Source organism: Rattus rattus, chromosome X, assembly GCF_011064425.1.
Source record: "Rattus rattus isolate New Zealand chromosome X, Rrattus_CSIRO_v1, whole genome shotgun sequence".
NCBI classification, from domain to species: domain Eukaryota; kingdom Metazoa; phylum Chordata; class Mammalia; order Rodentia; family Muridae; genus Rattus; species Rattus rattus.
Genome location: NC_046172.1, coordinates 12562535 through 12585949, shown reverse-complemented (window position 1 = coordinate 12585949; position 23415 = coordinate 12562535). Strand labels below are relative to the sequence as shown.

General features: G+C 40.4%; 1 protein-coding gene across 1 annotated transcript in view; it reads right to left on the bottom strand.

Moving 5' to 3' along the window:
* Positions 1-11547: 11547 nt before the first annotated feature.
* Positions 11548-23415, bottom strand: part of Fam120c (family with sequence similarity 120C) — a 107709-nt gene continuing 95841 nt past the window's right edge. Inside the window, 5 exon segments of the mRNA XM_032890205.1 lie at positions 11548-16251; positions 18003-18060; positions 18398-18536; positions 20362-20563; positions 21735-21944. Coding sequence (XP_032746096.1) covers positions 15997-16251; positions 18003-18060; positions 18398-18536; positions 20362-20563; positions 21735-21944 — 864 coding nt within the window. The 3' untranslated portion in view covers positions 11548-15996.

The window sequence follows — 23415 nt, the reverse complement described above, 5'->3', positions numbered from 1 at the left end:
CAGTGTTTCAATGTATAAGTTGGTATGGAAAAATGTAAAGTGCTTGGGGATTGGGAGATGGCTCACTGGGGAAAACACTGGCTACTCTACCAGAGGATCTGGATGAAACTCCAGTTTCAGGGGCTCTGATGCCCTCTTCTGGTGTCTGTGGGAACCAGTCATTTGAGTGGTGCACAGACATACATGCAAACATAACACCCATACACAGGAAATAAAACAAAGTATGAAAGAAGAAAAATTCAAAACCCAGTAGTAAATGAAAGAATTACTTTAGAGAAAAATAAACACATATCACCTGAGACTTGTTATTCAAACTTATTCATGATTGAAGGAATATAAATCCAATCAACAAAATGTTTACAGATCAGATTGGGAAACATTTTAAAATCTGATTATGTGTATGTATGGCTAGTGATAGTATAGGAAAATACAACTTCACACACTGCTGGTGGGGCACTGTGAGATAATCCTTTGGGGTTATAGGTGAAAACATGTATTAAAATAGAATGTGTATGTGCCCTCAGTGGATAGCTTGGTTTTGGTAGTCCTTCTTCAGCAACTGTTCTCCACTTTTTCTTCCTAATACTTTATAGTGCCAAAAATGAAGAAATAGTTTATATTTGCTCAGCTGTGTGTGGTTTGTGTGCTACTTTGAAAACTTCATGCTTGGGAACTTTCCTTCATCAATGGGGCAGTGTTGAGAGGTAGACCTTGTAAGAAATAGTTGGGTAGTGGGCGTGTGTCTTAGTTGTGGTTTTACTGCTGTGAACAGACACTTATGACCAAGGTGTTTTTTTTTTTTTTTTTTTTTTTTTTTTTTTGGAGCTGGGGACTGAACTCTAGGGCCTTGCACTTGGCAGGCAAGTGCTCTACCACTGAGCTAAATCCCCAACCCTCAAGGCAAGTCTTATAAGGACAACATTTAATTGGGTCTGTCTTACAGGTTCAGCGGTTCAGTCCATTATCATTGAGGAGGCAGCATGGCAGCATCCAGGCAGGCATGGTGCAGACAGAGCTGAGAGTTCTACATCTTCATCTGAAGGCTGCTAGCAGAATAATCTTCCAGGCAGCTAGTGAGGGTCTTAAAGCCCACACCCAGTGACATACCAACTCCAACAATGCCACACCTCCAAATAGAGCCACTCCCTGGGCCAAATGCATATACCTTCACAGGGTGGAGCTCTCATGAATCGATTAATGCCTTTTCCCCAGAGTTGGTTATCTCTCTTGGCAATATGTGAGTTCTTTTTTGACAGCTTATGGATGTTCTAGTAGGAGAGTGCAACTGCATTTGTGCCCTGGACCAAACCTCCTCTATTCCAGGAAAGGCAATCCTCTTCCACCGAGCATGCAGCTTCAGGACTGATGCAAATGAAGTAGTGTGGGAGGAAGCAGGCCACTGCCTAGACAGCCAGATCAGCCAGATCAACCCTGGTGATCATCGGGATGACAGATGTCACAGGCAAGTCACCCTCACATCCTTGTGAACTTTTTTGAAGAACCTGAATAATTATTGAAAAAGTGGATTGCTGTAAAGTGAGAACATCCCTCGAGGTGTTTCGTTTGTTTGTTTTGAGACTGGCTTTCTCTGAGTAACATCCCTGGCTGTCCTGGAACTCACTATGTAGATCAGGCTAGCCTTGAACTCACAGAGATCTGCCTGTTTGTGCTAGGATGAAAAGCATTTGCCACTGCACCTGGCAATCCCTCATGTTTTGCCATTTTTCTTTCTGCCATGAATGAACCAGTATAAAGCCCTTGCTGTTGCCATGCCAGAGACTATTACTCAGTTTCCAGAATAGAAAGCCAAAATAAACTACTCCTTTTAGTATTAAAGATAGAACCCAGGGTTCCATCATGCAGCTAAATCTCAACCCCTAAACCTCTTAATATTTATAAATCATCAAGTCTCAGATAATCTGTCATTGCAGTAGAAAACAGGGTAAAACATTTTGCTGGAGAGGTCCATCTAAGACATATAAAGTTTTAAAATATAATGATGAAGATAGGCCTGGAGTAGATTATTAAAATTCTATCATTTAGAAGGCTGGGGCACAGGAGAGTGAGTTGAAGGCTTACACTTGGGTTATATAACAAATTCCAGGCCACCTGGAGATATATTGTGAGATCCTAACTCAAAAAGTCAAGGGTAGTGGATATAGCTCAGTGGTATAGCATTTCTTAATATGTACAAAACCTTGGTTCTATCCCCGGAACTGAAAATAAAACATGATGATTAAAGTTTATTTTTAAACAGATAAATGTATGCAGACACATGCTTACATATTTTCTAAAGTGGAACAATGATTAAGAATGCATCTGCCAGAGAATCATGGAGGTTTTTTTTGTGTGTGAGATTGTGTCTCCTCATAATGTCAGGAGCTACACTCGTAAAATGTCACTAACATGAGTTCTTAAACATGAGCTGAAAAAGGACAACAATAGACAATCAAAAGTGGACAGAGGAAAGTCCACAAGGCCTCAAAATCTTACACAAAGAACTACAAGCAACTAAGGAATGGTAAGAGTGAAAGAAATAGTGTTCCTCAGGGACCAATAGTTATGATTTTTTCCAATCAATACCAAATGGTCAGTCCTGTATATATATATATATATATATATATATATATATATATATATATATGTAACAGTATACGGACTGAGCAGAGCATATTATATATTTAAGAATATATATGTGTATATAACAATAGTTAATGTAAAAAGAGGTTATGAATTAGAAAGAACAATGAGGGGTACACAGGATAGTTTGGAGGAAAGGTTAGGGGGAAATGCCATAATTATATTTAAAATCTCAATAAATGACTGGGTGGTGGGGCCACAAGTCTTTGATGCTAATACTAAGGAAGCAGAGGCAGGTGGATCTCTGAGTTTGAGTTTGAGACTAGTCTGGTCTACACAGAGAAATCCTGTCTTGAAAAACCAACCCACCCTCCAAATAAAAAAGAATATATCATCTGGAGTGAGGAAAGGAAAGAGGAACCCTGGGGGGTAGAAGGAGCTCTAGAGAATAGCAGGATATAGGTTGTACTAAGGTGCATGTGGGGGAAAACAAGGTGCTTTAATTGAGATGCATGAGTGAGGAGAATACAGAGGAGGGAGGGAAGAGGGATACAGAACACCAAAGCTGTTTGAAATAGGGGAATCATACTATTTTATAACCAACCAATGTATATATAAAGTTACATCACTTGGGATAATATTGCTTATTTTGAGAGCCACAGACTCTCTAACCCAAACCCCAGTATCAGGTGTGGAACAACTTCCTCTACGTAGTTGTTGGTCAAGTTTGTCCAAGAAAGTCCCCCACAATACAAGCTATTGCTGTTGCCTTTGGTTGCCTCCCGGAAGCTGACTGTAAGTGCCTACTGCTGAAGACATGCTCTTTGGACACAGGGCTTGGACAACACTTTGGCTACTACTCAACTGGAGGGAAGCGAGCCTGGTATTGTAAACCCTGTCAACTATTCCTGCTATTTTTCTAAGATTTATTTATTAATTTTATGTACATGAGTGCTCTGTTTTCTTGCACACCAGAGAAGGGCATCAGATCCCATTACAGATGGTTATGAGCCACCATGCAGTTGCTGGGAATTGAACTCAGGACCTCTGGAAGAGCGGCCAGTGCTTTTAACCCCTGAGCCATCTCTCTAGCCCCCTACTGCTGCTGTTTTAAACCAGTATATTTTACCACTCACCAAAGAGGCTTCTTTATTTTTGTTTTGATAGGACCTCATTATGTACATCAGTCTGGCTAATCCAAACTTACAGGGACCCACCTGCCTCTACCCAAAAAGTATTGTGTTAAAGTTGTAGGCTACCACACCTGCATATAAGCTTCCCTTTACAGCAGATAGAGACTGTTACAGAAAGCCACAACTGTTGAAAATGTAAAAACCACTGACTGTGGTGGCCCAGCTCCACGTGATACATCTACAACAAAATCCTTACACTTAAGGCTCAGAGAACACTGCAAAGAGACGACAGAAAGATCGTAAGAGCCAGAGACAAGGACGTTGACTGTGAGATGTGTTTTCTAGATATTACAGTTAAACTACTCACATGAAATCTCAGCAAGATGACTACCCTAATAAGATTTGAACAATTATAACACGAGTTGACATGTCAAGGTGGATGGGGGAATTCCAGGAGACCCCACTCCTGAATGAAGAGCTATGGGCAACCAATATGCTGTAAGAGTCTTTCCCAGTGTTGATTTTCCTAACTGGTTATTCAATACCAAGTGGCAAACCATAAAAACGTGTGTGTGTGTGTGTGTGTGTGTGTGTGTGTGTGTATGTGTGTATCACATATATGCAACACTAAACAGTCAGCAGATCCTATTTATATATTTATTAATGTATATATATATACATGTATATATAAAAATAATAATTAAAGAAAAAGAGGCCATGGGTTTGAGAGGGAGCAGGGCAGTGAGGCATGAAGAAGGGTTGGAGGGAGGTGAGGGAAGGGGAAACTTATGTAATTATATTTTTATTGAAAATAAATAAATAAAACGAATGGCCCTATTTATGGAGAGTGGTCAGGATACCTATGGTGCTACAAGTTTTTCAGTCTTCTCTTTGTACACTTCTATTCTGTTTGAATTGTTTTCCCTGGGCAATTTCCTTTTCTCACTTATTTGTTTTTAAAGGAAGTATAATTTGGGGGTATCTAAGCAAGGCGTAAACCAATTTAAATTTGTTTCTGTTCTAAAAATATTTTCCAATTTAAAAAAATGATGAGTAAATATCATAAATCATGAAAAGATAGTACACTAAAGGCTTTGAGGCTTTCTAATATACATTCAAACTTAAGTGCCACTGTCATAGAGTGTATGCTATAAATTGGTAAGGGATTTACAACTTGCATATCACTATTCAACTACTGTACCGGCTTTATTATGTTTAATGTGCTTATTAATCACTCAGGGATCCTGCTGAAACACAGATTCTGATAGAGTACATCTGCAATTATAATAGATTCTGAGGTCATGTTAATATTCCTGAGTCACTGACTACAGGAGAATTATAGTGGGGCATGGTAGGGGGCACAAATCTGTAGTCTCAGCTTCATGAGCAGCTGAGATGGGAGGATCACTCAGGTCCACAAGATTGAGACCATCTGGGAAACATGGTGAGACTCTGTTTCATTTACAAAAGAAGAAATGAATGAGGAAAGAAGAAGACAGGAGGAGGTCACTGGGGTAGAGAAAAGCAGAAAGATAGGAGACAATGGGGTTGGGGATTTGGCTCAGCGGTAGAGCGCTTACCTAGGAAGCACAAGGCCCTGGGTTCGGTCCCCAGCTCCGAAAAAAAAAAAAGCCATAAAAAAAAAGATAGGAGACAATACTGAAGTAGAATGGTTGGACATGTTGGATGAGGGGAGTCTAGAATAACTGATTTTTACCCTCGGTGTCTATGAAGATGCTAATACCACTAGTTACAGAGAAGAATCAAGGTATAAGAGGAGAAGGTATGAGAACTGATGGAGGAGTAGAGTAAACCTTCCCATTCTAAATGTGGTTGTATGTTTTTTCCTGGGAGAATAGCAGGTAGATTTGTCCAGCAGACATCTGAAAACTAGAGCTCAGTGGAGTTCAGTTAGGGGGGGGATCTGGAGTCCTCTCTATGAAGGTAAGGGAAATATAATTTTCACTGTACTGCTGGGTAGGTCGAATTATCAACTGCTGTGGAACAAACCACCCCCAAACTCAGTAGCTTTTTTTTTTTTCACTTTAAACCATAATTTTATAGCGGACACTCTCTGGGTTAGTCTCTTACAGCTGTTGCTCTTCTTAGTCAGTGAAGCAGTCAAACATACAGGCTTTAATGCCTCATCTTCCCCCTGTGTTTTTGGCTTAGAGGATTACTCGCTGCTCCAGAAACACTTTCTGATTGACTGATGAACCTGTCACCCTGAGGTCCAGTTTGCTTCTGTGATGATCCTTTCTACTTCCCATTTTCCTGCTCTTGCTTTTTCTCCCGTGTGTACTTTTTCTTTTTTTTTTTTTAATTAATATTTTTATATACATTTCGAGTGTTATTCCTCCCGGTTTCCGGCAAACATCCCCTCCTCCCTTCCAGATGGTGTGTTCCTCTCCCCTCCCCCAACAGTCTAGTTCACTGGGGGTTCCATTAGCAGGACCCAGGCTTCCTTCCACTGGTGCTCTTACTAGATATTCATTGTTACCTATGAGGTCAGAGTCCAGTGTCAGTACATGTATAGTCTTTAGGTAGTGGCTTAGTCCCTGGAAGCTCTGGTTGCTTGGCATTGTTGTACATATGGGGTCTCGAGCCCCTTCAAGTTCTTCCAGTTCTTTCTCTGTTTCCTTCAACGGGGGTCCCTATTCTCAGTTCAGTGGTTTGCTGCTGGCATTCGCTTCTGTATTTGCTGTATTCTGGCTGTGTCTCTCAGGAGCGATCTACACTTCTGCACTTTTTGTTTCATCCATCTTTGTCTAATTGGGTATGGCTGTATATATATGGGGCTACATGGGCAGGCTCTGAATGGGTGTTCCTTCAGTCTCTGTTTTAATCTTTTGCCTCTCTTCCCCAAGGCTAAGGTATATTTTGTTTCCTCTTTAAAGAAGGAGTGAAGCATTCACATTTTGATCATCCGCCTTTGAGTTTCATTTGTTCTAGGCATCTAGGTAATTCAGCATTTGGGCTAATAGCCACTTATCAATGAGTGCATACCATGTATGTCTTTCTGTGATTGTTAGCTCACTCAGGATGATATTTTCCAGTTCCAACCATTTGCCTACAAATTTCATAAACTCGTTGTTTTTGATAGCTGAGTAATATTCCATTGTGTAGATGTACCAAATTTTCTGTATCCATTCCTCTGTTGAAGGGCATCTGGGTTCTTTCCAGCTTCTGGCTATTATAAATAAGGCTGATGAACATAGTGGAGCACGTCTTTTTTATATGTTGGGGCATCTTTTGGGTATATGCCCAAGAGAGGTATAGCTGGATCCTCAGGCAGTTTAATGTCCAATTTTCTGAGGAACCTCCAGACTGATTTCCAGAATGGTTGTACCAGTCTGCAATCCCACCAACAATGGAGGAGTGTCCTCTTCTCCACATCCTCGCCAGCATTTGCTGTCACCTGAGTTTTTGATCTTAGCCATTCTCACTGGTGAGGTGAAATCTCAGGGGTTGTTTTGATTTGCATTTCTGATGACTAAAGATGTTGAACATTTCTTTAGGTGTTTTTCTCAGCCATTCGGCATTCCTCAGCTGTGAAATTCTTTGTTTAGCTCAACTCAGTAGCTTTAAAGAATGACAATTTACCATTGCTCATGTACATATGGTACATGTGTCTAATGACCTGGACTGGTTGATGATGATGGTGTTTATTTGTGTATGGGTGGCCTTTTGGTGGGTTAACTAGAGGATGGCTTGGGCTTTTCATATTCTAGAAAAAATGTAATAGTTTCAGAGTCTAAGAGAGAGTGATCACAATATGTAAGGAATGCTGAGGCCAGAGTTGGACTTCTGCTATATAGTCCATTGATCAGAGAAAAACAGAAGACTAGTCCAGACTCAGATGATAAAATTAGGCAATTACTTACCTAGCAACCGACCTACCCATCTATTCTTTTGAGCTATAGTCTTGCTTTGTTGTGTAAGCTGGCCTAGAACTTCCTATATAACCCATGCTGTCCTGAAATTCATGAGCCTCTGTTTCCCTGCCTCCTGAACGCTTGGATTACAAATGTGCATCAGCGTCCCTGGCTGAGATGTTAACTCTCATTTAAAAAAAATTGTTTATAAGTAAGTGTGTCGGGTTGGGATTTGGCTCAGTGGTAGAGCGCTTACCTGGGAAGCCCAAGGTCCTGGGTTCGGTCCCCAGCTCCGAAAAAACAAAAAAAACAAAAAACAAAAAACAAAATAAGTAAGTGTGTCTTGCATCATTTATATGTCTGTGTACCACATATATGTCTGGAATCTGCAGAAACCTGAAGAGGGTGTCAGAACTCCTGGAGCTGGAGTTACAGAGGGTTGCAAGTCACCATGTTGGTGACTGGGAATTGAACTAAGACCCTCTGCATGAGCAGAAAGTGCTTCTAACTACTGAACAATCTCTCTGGCCCATTAGATGTTAACTTTTTTGAGGGGGGGTCTTTCATGATAGGGTGTCTCTGTGTAGTCCTGGCTGTCCTGGAACTCACTCTGTAGATCAGGCTGGCCTTCAACTTAGAGATCTGTTTGCCTCTGCCTCCCAAGTGCTGGGACTAACAGTATGCACCACTAGATGGTGGTGTCCTAGATGCTACTGCTTAATGGGAGGAACTGCAAAGGATGTAGATAACAGAGATGTGATCATTATGTCTATCTATATAACTAATATGTTATACAAGGTTTACATAAACTGAAGGGAGTCTCTAAGGTATAAACAACAAAACAAACAAACGGAAGCCTTGGGAACAACAGTGAAATACTCCAATCAGTTGCATGAGGAGAGCAGGACACTTAAGGGCATTTGTGAAACTAGATTAAGGGTATTTCTTTGGGAAATGAAGGTTGTGTTATTAAAATAAATGAGGACAGGCTGGTGGTAATATCAGAAAATACATAGAACGTAAGCATGTGCCTCAAAATTCAAAAGTCTAGGCATCTTCTTAGAAAAACCTATAAGTATATTTAATTAAGGTTGAAATGTTTTGTCATTTTGTTCCTAAAAGCAGAATGGCTTTACTTTGGGCTTATATAGGTTTGTAATCTTGGGAGAGATTTTCATCCTTTGTTTATTTTATCACCGAGGCCACAAAAAGAAAAAAAAAAGAAGAAGCATTATAATTGGCCCTGCTTGGCCATATCTCTCTCCATCGTCATGCTGGAGGAAATGAAAATTCCAGACTGATGATTAAGTCACTTCTATCTCTGAGATAGAAGAGAGCAGGTGTCCAATGAAATAGTCTGGATTTAATTTCCAGGAGAAGAAAGACTAACTGAGCAGAAATATATTAGTCAAATACACTAGGTACCTTTGGCCAGATAATTCCTATTGCCTTATAATGATAATGAGTAGACCACAACTCCACTCAGAAATATTAAGTTGAAACAGAATTAGATTTACAAGTCTGGTTTGTTAATTGTTTGCTGGCTCTGAAGTAGGGTATAATTCAGAGTTTTTGTTCATGTGTAAAGTAGGGATGGACTTACTTTGTAGGGTTGTGTGAAGATTAGAAATAATTTTCCAGGGCCCAGCCCCATGCTCAGTAACAGATCCTAAATAAATAGTAACTTTTAAAAGTCAAATGCCAAAGATTTCTTACTGTGAAATTCTGAGTCTTAACACCCAAAAATGAAAGACCAGTAAAAGATATCTATAGCTATAATAAGGAACCTACACAAAACAAAGTACATTATAAACAATAACTTGCATTTAAAGGTAAAGTGTTCACAAGCTTTCGCAGGCCTCTAATCCTCCCCTTAGGTTCAGCTATATCCTTTTTATAATTTGTACATTCAAGGCACAAAGTGGTTGGGGAAACCAAACCTGTATGATTCAAGCTCAGTTCTAAGACCTTTCTATTGCTCAAAGATGACATAGTGCTCCCCTTCCACTAATCCCAATTTTAAAATTATTTATTATTCTTTTGTATTTGCCTGCACGCATGCCTGGTGCCCACAGTGGTCCGAAGGCGGCACTAGATCCCTGAAACTTTAGTTATGCTTATGAGCCGTGCCACGTGGGTACTGGGAACCAAACCTGTGTCCTCTGCAAGAGCCATAAGGACTCTGACCCATAGATCCAGCTCCCCAAACTTAATTGGGTTTTTAAAATTTTATTTTAAATTATGTGTGTATGTGTATCTGGGTGTGTGCAAGTCAGTATGGGTTCCGGCAGACGCTGGGAGAGTATGGTATCCAATAGAGCTGGCGTTACAGGCAGCTGAGAGCCACCCTCCCGGGTGCTGGAAACCAAATCCTGGGCCCTCGGGAAAGAGCACCAAGTGCTCTGAACTGCTGGGTCATCTCTCTCCATGCTCAAAAACCAATTTAGTTAATTTTTTTATATGGATGGGTGTTTTTGAGTGCAATAAAGACAGTAAGATTGACTCTCAGGTAAGACAAGCTGCAAAGACGACTGAGACTACAGCAGCTGCCCGGAAGAAGCAGAGACCAGCTGAGCTGCCCAGAAGAGGCTTAGACCAGAGTCACTTTGAAAGGTCACTCTCCAACCCCTTGAGCTGCCTGCGGGCTGTGCAGTGAGCTCCAGGTTCCCAGTTTTTGTGAGTTGTCACCCACGTTGAGGTGGGCTTTGATGATGCAGCTGTCTTTGAATCATTTCTGTTCTTGAAAGTCAGCAGTCACTTACATTCTTGTAAGTAACTCAAATAAAACTCATTGCTTCATTGAGTTGGATTCTGGTGATATCCATTCAGTGGTCTGTTGTGGACTCCGTATCTAGGGTGAGTATGTGTTGTCTTCCCAGGACAATTCTTATGATACAACGGGTAGCTATTAACAACTTAATTGATGGGGAATAAACTTTATTCGCACCAGAGTGGAATAGGGGAGAAAGTAAAGGGAGCTAGAAAAGTCCTCAAGGGTCAGCCAGATAATGAAGGAGCCCTGGAAGTTTTTACACAGTGTGTTAGATGGATTTTTTTTTCTTTTTTTCGGAGCTGGGGACCGAACCCAGGGCCTTGCGTTTGCTAGGCAAGCGCTCTACCACTGAGCTAAATCCCCAACCCCGATTTTTTTGTTTTTATTATCTTTTTAGATTTATTTATTTTGTGTCTTGCCTTCTTGTATATCTTATGCACCACATGTATGCTTTGTGGTGCCTTAGGAAGTCAGAAGAAGGACTCTGATCCACTGGTACTGGAGTCACAGATGTTTATGAACCAACATGTGGGTGCTGAGAACTCAGGTCTTCTGCAAGAACAACAAGCGTTCTTATCCATTGGACCATCTCACCTGTCCCAGGATATATTAATCTGGAATATTCCTTAGCATGGTAGATTAAAGGAATGGTCATTAACTTTCTACTGCCATAGAACCCTTTACGAACTTAAAAAGTATATAGGCCCTTTAAAGCAGAAAAGGTAATTTGCTTAGACACAAAATAAATGCTTACAATTATCTGGTTAGGAGGAAGAATGAGGAGCAGTTCAACAGTGTGGATGACATATGATGAAAGCTGGACTAAGTCACAGGACTGAGGACAGGAATGATGAGTGATGTAGCTGAGGATTACCAACAGATTTTGTTACAAATTAAAATTGGAAAATAAGGGAAAGCCGTGAGTCTAGATTAATATCCCACAGTCTAGTTTGGAGATGAAAGGGCTTCAGAAGGATGGGTGGGTTCAGTTTGGAAAGTGCTGAGTCAAAGGTGCTTTGGGGACATCAAAATAAATAAGTTATCCAGGAAGTGCTCTTCATACACGGGAGCTCCTGCCTTGACACTCTACGGACTCTTAAATCTCTGTGTAATGCTTCTATATTACTCTCCATTTGCAGAAAGGGACCAGAGATAGAAGAAGAAATCAAACTTCACACACTCAGAATCATTTTGCATTTTTTAAACTAAAAGAATAGACTTTTATTAAGCGCTGTAAGTTTCTTTCCATCAGCATTAACAGAACAACAGATCAAATTCCATCACAGAACTCCTGAGACATTCTCATTCCTTTCTGAGACATTTCCATTAAGTCCTGCAGTTTCCCCCAAGAAGCATCCACTCAAACTTACATTAATAAACTATGGAGCTTTTGTGGTGAGGTGGGCCAAAAGGCAGGGAACTTGGAATCTGGGAGTGGCAAAGAGAAATACGTATTATCCATCCACTAAACACACTGTCAAGAGCACAGGAAAAAAAAAACAACAACAAAAGAATTTCTTACTTTTGTCAATAACATCATTTATCAGGGAGCACTAAAAAATCACTGACTCATTGCAGTTAAAGTTTTTTTTTGTCGTTTTTTTGTTTTTTGTTTTTTTTTTTAATCTAGTACGTTAGTCTAAAAATAGAATAAAATAAAAGGCAGGAGGGAAATCCCTTCTGGGAAGTAATTAAAATGAATTCATCAGATCTGGCAGGGTTATGAGAGATTAATAAAATCTGAAATATTTAACTTGCTTCATTTACATGAAAATTCACTAGCCATTATTTACTACGAACACGGACAAAAGTCATCTATAAAAGTACAGGGACAATGTCAAAAGCTGAAATGGGCACCCCAGCATTGGGGATGTTTTCGTTTGCTTTTAACTTAGAAAAGATGATTTTTGTAAAAAGTGACATTTTTCTTAGAACATCAAAATATCCTCAGACAATATTGAAGATAATCAGCAAGAAAAGGGGAATAGGCGCACTGAGCTATCTGTACCAGCAGACTACATTGATACGAAAAGAGAACATTAAAAAAGAAGAAGCCGGAGAGATGGAAAGGAGAGAACTGAGGGGACACACAATGAAAGAGTGAAAACTTATCCCCAAAACCCCAAGAATATTTAGGAACTATGCATCTGAAAGTGAAGAAGAATAATGATTAAACCTTTAGTAGAATTAGACTAACTACTTTACTGTGGTCTACTTGTACTGTCATTTCAACGGGTGGGGGTGGTTAGAGGCTCAAAGGGTGGCACTGTATACCCATAGGGGCCTTCTAAGGTTTCAAAGGACTGAATCATCATACCCAAAGGGCTACTCTTATTCTTTCTATCCTACATAAGCATTTTTTGCATCTCCTCCCCCCCAATACTTGTCTGTTTTTTTTTTTTTACCTTAGTGATGAAAGTATTAGGGTACTTTGGCCAACAATGTCAGAAAATCCAGATGGAGACAAAAATCAAATGTCCCTAGTCAAAGAATGTGCCATTTTGGGGAGCTGCAAAATGCCTGAAGACCTACCTATGTACAGTGAGAATGATTAAAACAAATAGAAGTCTGTCAGGACCAGTCATGTAAAAAGGTAGGTGTCACAGGCTGACCCAAAGACACAAAGGCAGAAGAACTGCAAGACTTTAGCATTCAGTGGCTGCACAAAACCAGTTTAGGGTTCTGGTTTTATTTTTGCTGTGTCCCTACAAGGTAAAGCAGTCATTTCTGGGGATTCCAAGATGACTTTGTCCAAGAACAGCCAGTGAGAATCAGAAATGGAACCTCAAAGGGGTACAGCAAAGGCCCCCAATTTGTCTTCCAATTAGAAAAAGCCCATTTCTCAGTAATGAACTTTAGGTTCCCTGGCTTTTAAATTGTATGTTTTGGTAGGTACACTGAATATAGGAACAGAAGTCTTTATAGTTTTTCTTGTAACTTCCCAAACCCCAAATGCTCAATCAAATCAAAAGTGAAAGTTGGACGTAAGCCACTTGTTTCATCCTGGGCCAGGCTAGGGAGAAGCAGAGGTCTCTGGAAGGGGGAAAAGCAAGTCTTTTGGCAAACTGGAATCATTTCTGTCAAAGCAGCAATTTTACCTCTCACAGTGAATGGTTACAAAATAAATCTTCCTGTTGTGAGAAGGATATAAGAGTTAACAATACTGTCAACTGACTGCATCAGATAGACTCACAATGCACAGAAACAGCAACTGAAGATACTCTAACATTTAACTCCAAGCACTTCCTATTCAATATTTGTCCATATATCTAACCATTTACTCACTTAGTGATTCTGGTTATTCTGGTTAGAGCTTCAAAGGATGAATCCTTCTGTAGCTCAGAAGGTGATTCTAAGCCATCTATATTTTCTATGAATTCTTTCCCTTACTGGATATAAAAGTCCTAACCTTCAAGGTATTGCAAAAGGATGAGTAGGTCCAAGATCAGAAAGGGAACCAAATCAGGGGAGCTTGTTTCAAAGAGGAAGTGTTCTATACTTTTTCTTCTTATTCTTCTTATATATGGCATGGGACATAATCTTGCCACCTTTATTAGGCTTATGTAAGAAAAGTCTGGGCAAGGGACAAGGCATACCAGGGTTCCTGTCCCCTGAAAATTGTGAGTTCTCTTAAACTGGGTTGGACTTGGGTTAAACAGCCCAAGACGTTTTAGTTTCTTGAGACAAATGGGCAGACAGCAAACATAGCCTTCTGGTTGTCTGGAAAAAAAATCACCAAGGATCTATTGTAAGTTAAGTTGCATGTTTTTTCCCAAAAATAGAGGACCCTGCTAGGAGTCTAGTCAGTTATATTCTTGTAGAAATGATATTTCTTGGGCAAGAATATCAAAGTCCAAAAGGAGATGTGTGTGGCCAGAAGCCTCAATTCCTGAATGAAGATACTAGTTGGTTATGAGTTTATAAGTTATAGTTGGTTATGAGCCTTGTTTCCATCCCTTGTGTTTTGGTTGCCCAACATGAGGGAAACTGGAAATCAAGGTTTTTGTAAGATTATCTCCAGCAAGGAGGAAGAGCCTTTTTATCCTGGGCAGATCTTGGCCCCACAGGGACTGAGACTCTTTTATAGAATGCCTCTCAAATCCCTGGCCAAGTTCTCTGACATCTTCCTTGCAAAGCAAATGAAAAGATCCTGTAGTCAAAATGTCAATGAATAAACGAAACAATCTAAGCATGTAAAATCAAATTCTCAAAGTTCCTCACATCTCCCCACCCCATCATTCCAATGCTAGTTTTCCCTCCTTGGATTCATGTCAGTTAGTTCTTGCCGGAAGCCAATTTGATCCTGGAGTTCCAAAAGGCATTTCTTCCAAATTGGCTGAAAGCCTTTTCAAATGGAAATTACCTCCTATCCCTTTTCTATCTCCAGACCTTCGTAAAAAATGTGCAACTCTTCCCAATCCCATCTCAACTTCCTGTTTTCACCATATGGGATGTGAGGGCTCTGTTCAAAGTGAAGTATTTGTTGTTCTGAACAGGCAAGCTCTGGAAAGTACTTTGTGTCTGATTTAGAGTAGCCCATCTTCTCATAATTGTGATAGGCTGTGACTCAGTAAGGATTTCAGATTTAAAGTATGGTCTTTTGAAACCCACCATTCCATAGCAGTGGAAGCATTTCTGGGAAATTCAGTAAATCTTCTGGAACTTTACCATGTATGTATGTATGTGTATATATATCTGTATACACACATTTATATATATAAAATATGTATAGATAAATAGATCTGTCTCTTATATAAAGGGTATGTGTATGCATATAGATACACATGTTCATATATACACCCACACACACACCTATACACATGTACACACACATAAAGTCTTTGAGTCCCTTTTGTACTCAGTTTCATAACATTGATTCCCACCCTTTTAAAGTGTGGGCAGCAGAGAGTGGGTGAACTGCACCATATCTTCTATTTTATAAACAATGCACTGGTTGGGAGGCAGGAAAAATCTGCCCAGTACTTTTCGGACTCACTTGAATCTCCCAGTACAAAGGCCATTGTAGTTTTTTTTAAAAGTGTATAAAATAAAAAATAAAATAACCCAAACCAACGCTGTCTACTTCCCTGAAAACATCTACCTATCTGATTGTCAGGCCAGAGCTAGAGGTGATATATAAAGTCCTGGGGTAGGTGAGTTAGGGGAGAGAGTAAGGAGGATATTGATTAGGTATCAAAGTTCCATTACCTCAAAGACAAAAACCAGGAACCCATAGGCAGCTTATCTTTCAACCCCATATTTCTCATATAAGTTTATAAATGAGTTATCATATTAAATACTCAGAAAACCAAAGCCAGAACGTTTCCCGAGGACTTGTGTGATGATACCTGCCTTCTGACAGTTACTGCCTCACTAGATTTCCAGTAGGTACAAAGAAAACATTGGTGCTGTATATTTGAGAACGGGAGCTTAGTCATCATTAACCAGAAACTTCCCAGGTTCTAAGTCTGGAGCCAGAGAAGATAGGGATGAAAAGGTGGATACAATACATAAATATTTCCTGAAAATCCAGGATTGATGTAGGGTAAAGATTTCTATCCTCCTCTAACTTGGGCCTAGAATCAGAAAAGTATTGTTTTCTCCTCCCCCTACAAGTGCAGCCATCTTCAGCTTATCACTCCTCTTTCTGTTGGGCCACAGCTTCTAGCTCTTGCTCTTGCACATGGTTCTTCTCTCCATTCTTCACGGGGAGGCAGTGGTCATCGCTACTGTTACACACAGTACTGTCTCTGGATAAGGCGCACTGGGGCGGAGCCGGAAGGGGATCGCTCTTCTCCTCCACAATCAATGTGCCATTGTTTCCGTTTACCTGCGAGCGGGCCCGACTTGGATGAAGCTCCACAGATTTGGAAATTCCATCTGAAGAGCCCTGTCAAACATAAGAGATACTTGGTGGAAATGGTAATCCCAAACTGGCTGGGCTTCTCCAAGCATGTTCACAAGGTAGCTTGGGAAAGTCTTCAGAAACAGCAGAAAGCCTACAGGTCAGGCCTCTGATACTGACTTAAGAACTGCAATATAGCAGCAATGACGATACAATGACAACCCAACTCACATAGCTTTAAAACATATTGCTGTTTTCTTTTGAGACAAGGTATCCCTGGCTGTCTGGCCTCAAACTCACAGAGATGTGCCTACCTCTGTCTCCCAAGTGCTGGAATTAAAGGTCACTAAAGCCAGGCAATTTGCTGAAATTTTTATAACATTCAACTAAAAATTAAACTCCTTCCATGAAACAACAATAGCAAGAAATAACAAATGTTCAAATGTTTCTTTTGGCCTTGTTATTTGAGTGACTTGTGAAGAAAGAACTTGGATCTAAGCAACATGAGACTATTACAACATTAGCTAAATGCATACCTTTGGAGTTGAAATTCTGTTTTAAACATTATCTGTAGTTATTCACTTAAGTGCAGCCCTCTGTACCTGTTAATGTCCAAACATGGCTAAATGAGTAGCAGCTATTCCAATGTATCAAGCTTTCAGCTCCTTATTTATACTAGTGAAGTTGTCTCTCCACTCTCATATCAAAAATGGTTAAAATAACACCAAAGGGACATTAAATAGTTCGATTTCTTTGTTTATCATTTTTATTTCAAGAGAGGGTCTCACTATGTATCTCTGGCTGTCCTAGAACTCACTACATAGTGAGGCTTGCCCTGAACTCACAGTGATCTACCTGCCTCTGACCCTTGTGTGCTGGGATTAAAGGTATGTACTACTACTCCTGGCTAATAGTTGGACTTATTATTGATAAAGTGAAGTATGGCTGTATATAGGAGAGTAGATTTTGGATTGATGTCTGATGACAGCTTGGCATGGTGGCACACACCTTTAATGCCAGCAGGTGGGAGGCAGATGCTGGTGGATCTCTGTGAGGACAGCCCTGTCTACATAGATAGTTCTAGGCCAACTAGGGTTTTATAGTGAGACCTTGTCTCAAAGAAAGAAAGAGAAAGGGAGAGAAGAGAAGAAAGGAGAAGAGAGGAGAGAAGGTGGAAAGCGACAAAGACAACTGATACCAACTTCTGAGCTCCATATACATATGTTTTCACACCTGAACATATGTGCATATACAGACAAATAGGTGAAAGCTGGTGGTGTAGCTCAGTGATAAAGCATTTGCCTAGCATGTGCAAGGCCCTGGGTTCAATCACTAGGAACACACACACACACACACACACACACACACACAGAGCAAAATAGCAATAGCAATGCTTCCATCTCCCATGAGGCAAGTCAAGTTTTCTAAGCATCCCCGCTGGGCACTCAAAGCTCAGATAGGCTTTAGAGAGTCTAGCTGTTGGTGTCACTCTATTTCCTTCTGGCTGCATGTAGTACTAGACTAGGCACTGGTCTTCAAGACATTGTGCCTTGTTTCTACTGTGCGACCTCTCATTCAGAAAAAAAAATCTCTGCAGCCCAGTGGGAACAATTATGGGTGACAAACGCTTACTGACCACCACCCCAAGAAGTGGGCACTGAAATCAAATGGCTTGAAAATATATGAACACTGCCCCCAGGCAGATCGACTTTCCAGGCTTGCCATCATCTCTTGAATTTAGCCAGAAGGGGCAAAAGATGTCAAAGCAGTGGGACAATCTCAAGAAAGTTACTTACTTGTTTATTTCCTTTTTTGTGACCTTTGGATCCTCTCCCAGCCTGTTCTTTTCCATGTCTTTAGCAAGAGGGAGAAAAGTGACCATGAGAACACATGAAGCCCAAATTACATTTTTACTTGGTTAACTGCTCATTCTGTGTTAATATCGATGATTCTCTTTAGTGTTACTACGGAAAACATCTACCATTTGTACTGAATTAGTCTGTGTTCCCTGTCCTTGGCACAGAAATTCTTTTTAACAAGCAGAACATTTGTTACATATTTGATGAAGTAAAGTTAAAGCTTATTTCAAGTATGGAAGTTGATTAATATATCTTACCTTAACAGAAGGATTCAATAGCTGGGTATTTTCCTAAAGGTACACTAGCTCATACCACCCCATTCAAGTACATACCCCTTTCCTGGCCCACCGACAGAAACCACTTGCATGCCAAAGGATCCTCGACTTCTAGAAGATCTGCTGCCCCAGCCCACTGGCCCACCACCATGTAGCAATTTCAGTTTTCCTCCTTGGGGTGGGATTGGATGGAGACCTGGTAATTTAAGAAGAGCAATGGTGGACGGCGAGTGTAAGATAGAGCAAGAGGTGAAACAAAAGATACTCCACAATCTACCCATTCTTTTATCCCCAGTTCTCTTTGATAAGACTGTGATAATAACAAAGGAAGTTAATGCAGGGAAGAGGATTGAAGATCTCGCTTTAGATCCACTTTAATAAGTGAAGTGGAAGAGAATGATGTTTTTCAACTATATAGCCTGCCACACATTAGGAATTTTTATAGAAAATTTTTTTCTAGTACCAAATACTTTTTTCCTCTTTCAAAAATTTCATCCATGCATATGTGTTTTGATCAAATCCACATGTTGCACTCTAAATCTTCACCCATCCTTCTCATCATGTCTCCCTCCCAACTCCACCTTCTTTAACACAGAGACAATCAGAGATGAGTTAAATCAGCTTAAAGGGATGGAATGGTTGGTTTATAAGACTTGACTATAGAGGGGCAGACTCTTACACTGCTCAGGTAAGCCCACCCTTGAGCTAAATATAACTGCTGTGTTTTGGGACCCTAAAAGAATAAGGTTAACTTCCAGCTTTACTTTTTTTATTAATCATTTTATTCATTTATATTTCAAATGACATCCCCCTTACCAGTTACTCCTCCACAACCACTGCATCCCATCCCCTCTGGAGCCACCCAGTCACCTCAAAATTAACCTAGAAATTTTCCTCTCCAAAGGAAATACAGAGACAAAGAGTGGAGCAGAGACTGAAGGAAAGGCTAGAGACTGCCCCGCCTGGGGATCCATTCCATCTGCAGTCACCAGATTTACTATTTTTAAATAGAGGAGAAACACAATACACATATTCAGGAGCAAAGGTAAACGTACACGATGAGAGACTCTTGCTAGTTCATGTTAAAATATCCCTATTGCTTATCCTGTTTCAGAGATGGGGACGCATGCAGCCAGAATGCCAGCCTAGTGTGTTTAAAGTCCTGGGATTGATCCCCCCAACCACCACACACACACGAACTGTTTCACCAGAAGCAGGTTATTTAATATATCAAGATTTGAGCTGCCTGAATCATGCCTGTCTATGCCTTATTGGGCAGAAGCTTGGCTGTCACCATAATTTATACATGTATGTATGTACTTATTTTTGCTACTAAGATGGGCTGGAGAGATGGCTCAGCGGTTAAGAGCACTGATTGATCTTCCAGAGGTCCTGAGTTCAATTTCCAGCAACCACATGGTGGCTCACAGCCATCTGTAATGGTATCTGTTGCCCTCTTCTGGTGTCTGAAGGCAGTGACAGTGTACTCACATAAATAAAAAGGATGTAATCCTTTGATCAAATTTCTTTCCATGCTTTTAGAGCTGAAGGTAGGCAATGTATTAGGTCTATCCCTACACTGAATGTAGCTACATCAAGCTACTGCCATTTTCCAATACTGACTGACATGCACTTCCAATCCTTTTCCAAAAAAAAACCTTCCTGCAACTGCCTATAAGGAATGAGTGAACTAGCACCAAGTACACTCCAGTTCATATGAATTATAACTGTCAAAATAAAGAAGTAACAAGGTGATTCTTGGCTTTTCATCAGTCCAGACCGTATGAGTTTGGATGATGAGAATCAAACCACTGAGAACCAACCACCTCTATTGAGAATGGACTTCGATTTCATTCTTCTTTCCCCCACAGCATACACCATTTATAGTTACATGTCTAACTATTATACTATACTGTGGGATTCGAAATGAGATATACATGAAACTGTTGACTCTAACGGGCAGTAAGCTGTAGTGTTGATTATGAGGGACATTAGAGAACACCTCATTCTTAGATACTAACCTGCAAAGCCTCGACTCCTTGCTTGAGGGGGAGGTGGAAATGAGCCCATGGCTCTGGAATAAAGAGAAACAGGGTAGAGAGATGGCACCATGGGAGGCACAAACGTAGGTGAAGGAAGCAGAGCAGAAGGTGGCGGATGATTCATGTTGACGCCTTCAAGGATGCTCTGCCTCATCTTTTCCACTTTGCTTGCTAGGTCAGCCTTCAAATGAGGACAGGAATTAGTATTGATTGAACTTTCCCCATGTTCCATGCACAGTGCTGAGCACTCGGGCACACTCTCACAAGTCTCTCCCCACTGTGGGAATTGAGGCCAGGGTGAAATGCTTCTAGATTATAGCCTCAGAAAGCCTGCTTGGCATTAAAGTTCCCATTCTTCAGATAAATATAAAATACCATAAGATTATTTCTGACCAGCAGCTTATGAGGAAAACAAATATAACAATAGGCACATCAGTAAAGGGTTGACTGCACATCAACAATAGGTTAGATTATTCTTTTAAGGGAGAGGTAACAAAATCAGGTAGCAGAGAAAAGAAAAGAAAAAACCCTAGACGCTTACAGAGACTTTAACCTCTCTCATAGTCAAGACTAGAGACCCTTAGCTCTGCTGAGGCTATGTGATTATACCTAGTGCCAGAGGTTGGTAAACTTCTGAAACTTTGTGAGCCACAAATATTCTTCTCTGCCACCCTACCATGAACAAAGTCGTAGATATGTAAATGAATGAATGTGGCCATGTTGCAATACAATGCTATTTATAAAGAAGAGGGGGTAGGAAGGGAGTGATTTTCGGACCCTTTAGACCCTTACCCCCCACTAAATAGATACACTATTGAGTAAGGTTTTCTTTCCCTTGCTGCTTTTCACCTTTCCCAAGGTAAAAACCTTGGTAAAACCTACTCTATCATCTCCTTACTGCTCGCTTCTGTTTCTACCTCCTTCTTCCCCCAGAAATATCACTTAGCAAAGTGACTTGCAGTATTTGTGAATATGGAGAAATGAAATTCCAAGAGTTCCAGGAAGGGCATGTAGTACAATGTATGTGGGAATTCCATGGAGAAGAAATACTCTCACTAAGGAAAAAGGTATAAAAAATTTAAGTGGGGTAAAAACATGACTCTCCAACATATACTTTTATAATAGACAGATACTAGATTATAGGCTTTGGGAACCATGTTGATTACATTTAGTTTAGGTCAGACACGCTGTCTCACTTCTGTTCCAGGCTTTGGGAACCATGTTGATTACATTTAGTTTAGGTCAGACACGCTGTCTCACTTCTGTTCCCTACTGCCCAAATGTTCTAGCTCTTGCCCCACTTCCATGTCTATAAATTTGTTCCCATGCTATATCTGGGTGTGTACTGGTACCTGGCCATCACAGAGTTCAACCAGTGATACTCGTTCTCGGCCTGCTTTAATGAGTTTGCTCTGGAACAGCTTGCCATCAAAGTAAATCCAGGGGCAGCAGTGCTCCCAAGGGACTGGCTGGCCACATGCATCATTAGCAAACAGAGCTGTATCGACCCCACTCATGAACAGGGCAGCAAGCTGGATCCCTCGAGCATCCAGTTTCTCAATCTAAAACCATCACAGAGAAAAATATTAAGAAACTACAAAGAAAAAAAGGAAAGAAATGAAAAACTTTCAGTCTAAAACAACCTAAAATCTGTAGTCTCATATGTTTGCTTGCAGTTAAAATGCAGATACCGTAAAATATTGTATAAAATTATCTTTAGGAAATGTTTATGAGGTATATATAAAACATAAATAAAGACATAATTAGACTTAAGGTCCCATCCCAAGATACTTCATTAATGGATATGCAAATATTAAAAAAGTCTAAAAAAAACCCTCAAATTTGAAATATGTCTGGTCAATTCTGTGCCTTTCATATAAGGGGTACCTAATCTAGATTGTCATTGGTAACATTATTATCCCTGTCATGTTGACTCCTCCAGTTAAATTAAAACATGCTGGGCTGGCAGGATGGTTCAGTGGGTAAAGGCACTTGCTATCAAGCTTGATGATCTGAGCTGGATTCCTAAGTCATCCCCATGACAGAAGGAGAGAACCAATTCCTCCAAGTTGTCCACATGAACTTTGGGGCACAATGCACCCTCCTGTACTGCACCCCCCAAATAAATAAATAATAAATGTAAAATAGTATATTTTTTAAAAAGTCTTATTATATAGTTTAGGCTGGTCTTACAGTCAAGGTAATCCTCCTGCCTCAGCTTCCTGAGTACTGGGATTACAAGAGTTGCCATATACATTGCGTTTCTTTTTTTAAAAAGAGATCTTGTTTTTATTTTCTTGCTCAACTAGACTTTAACAAGGGAGTTACAGGTCATTGATTGAATAACTGAAATACAATAGGTCTAATTTGAGCCATGAGTTATGAAATCCAAGTGGCTGCACTGATTCACCAAAAGCCAGGTGAATGCATTTTTTTTTTATAATGGTGTGCAGAAACAAAGAAATGATCCTAATAGTCTGAAGTGTATACCTCTGGTAATGGCTAATTAAACATGGCATATCCAGAAATTAATGAGGTAGGAATTCTACCAAACTCATGGTCATTCTGAATAAGAAAATAGTTCTTGAGAAAATGGAAAAAATATTACCTTGATTCATAGCAACAGAGGATCATGACACCTCAACCATTTTCTTGACTTAAAAGAGGTATACACAGCACTAGGAAGTAAACCTGTGCCACAGCTCTCTGTACCTGAATCCTGACAGGAGAGAACTAGTCTCTCAGGAGTTCAGACACACCTCAGAGCACAGGTAAGATCATCAATTCTGTTCAGAGGAACCCACCTGGAGATCTTAGGACACAAGAACCAAGGAACAGTCTGGGACAGAATCCTTCTGGTTCCCAATTGTGCTCAGAGCTGACCCTATGCCACAGCTCTTAGTACACGAATTCCAGAGGGAGAGAGAGCTGTCTCCCGAGAGTGCTGACACACAGGCTTACAGGAGGGTCAAGCTACTGTCAGAGACAGCAAGACAAGCTAACACCAGAGATAACCTGATGGCGACAGGCAAG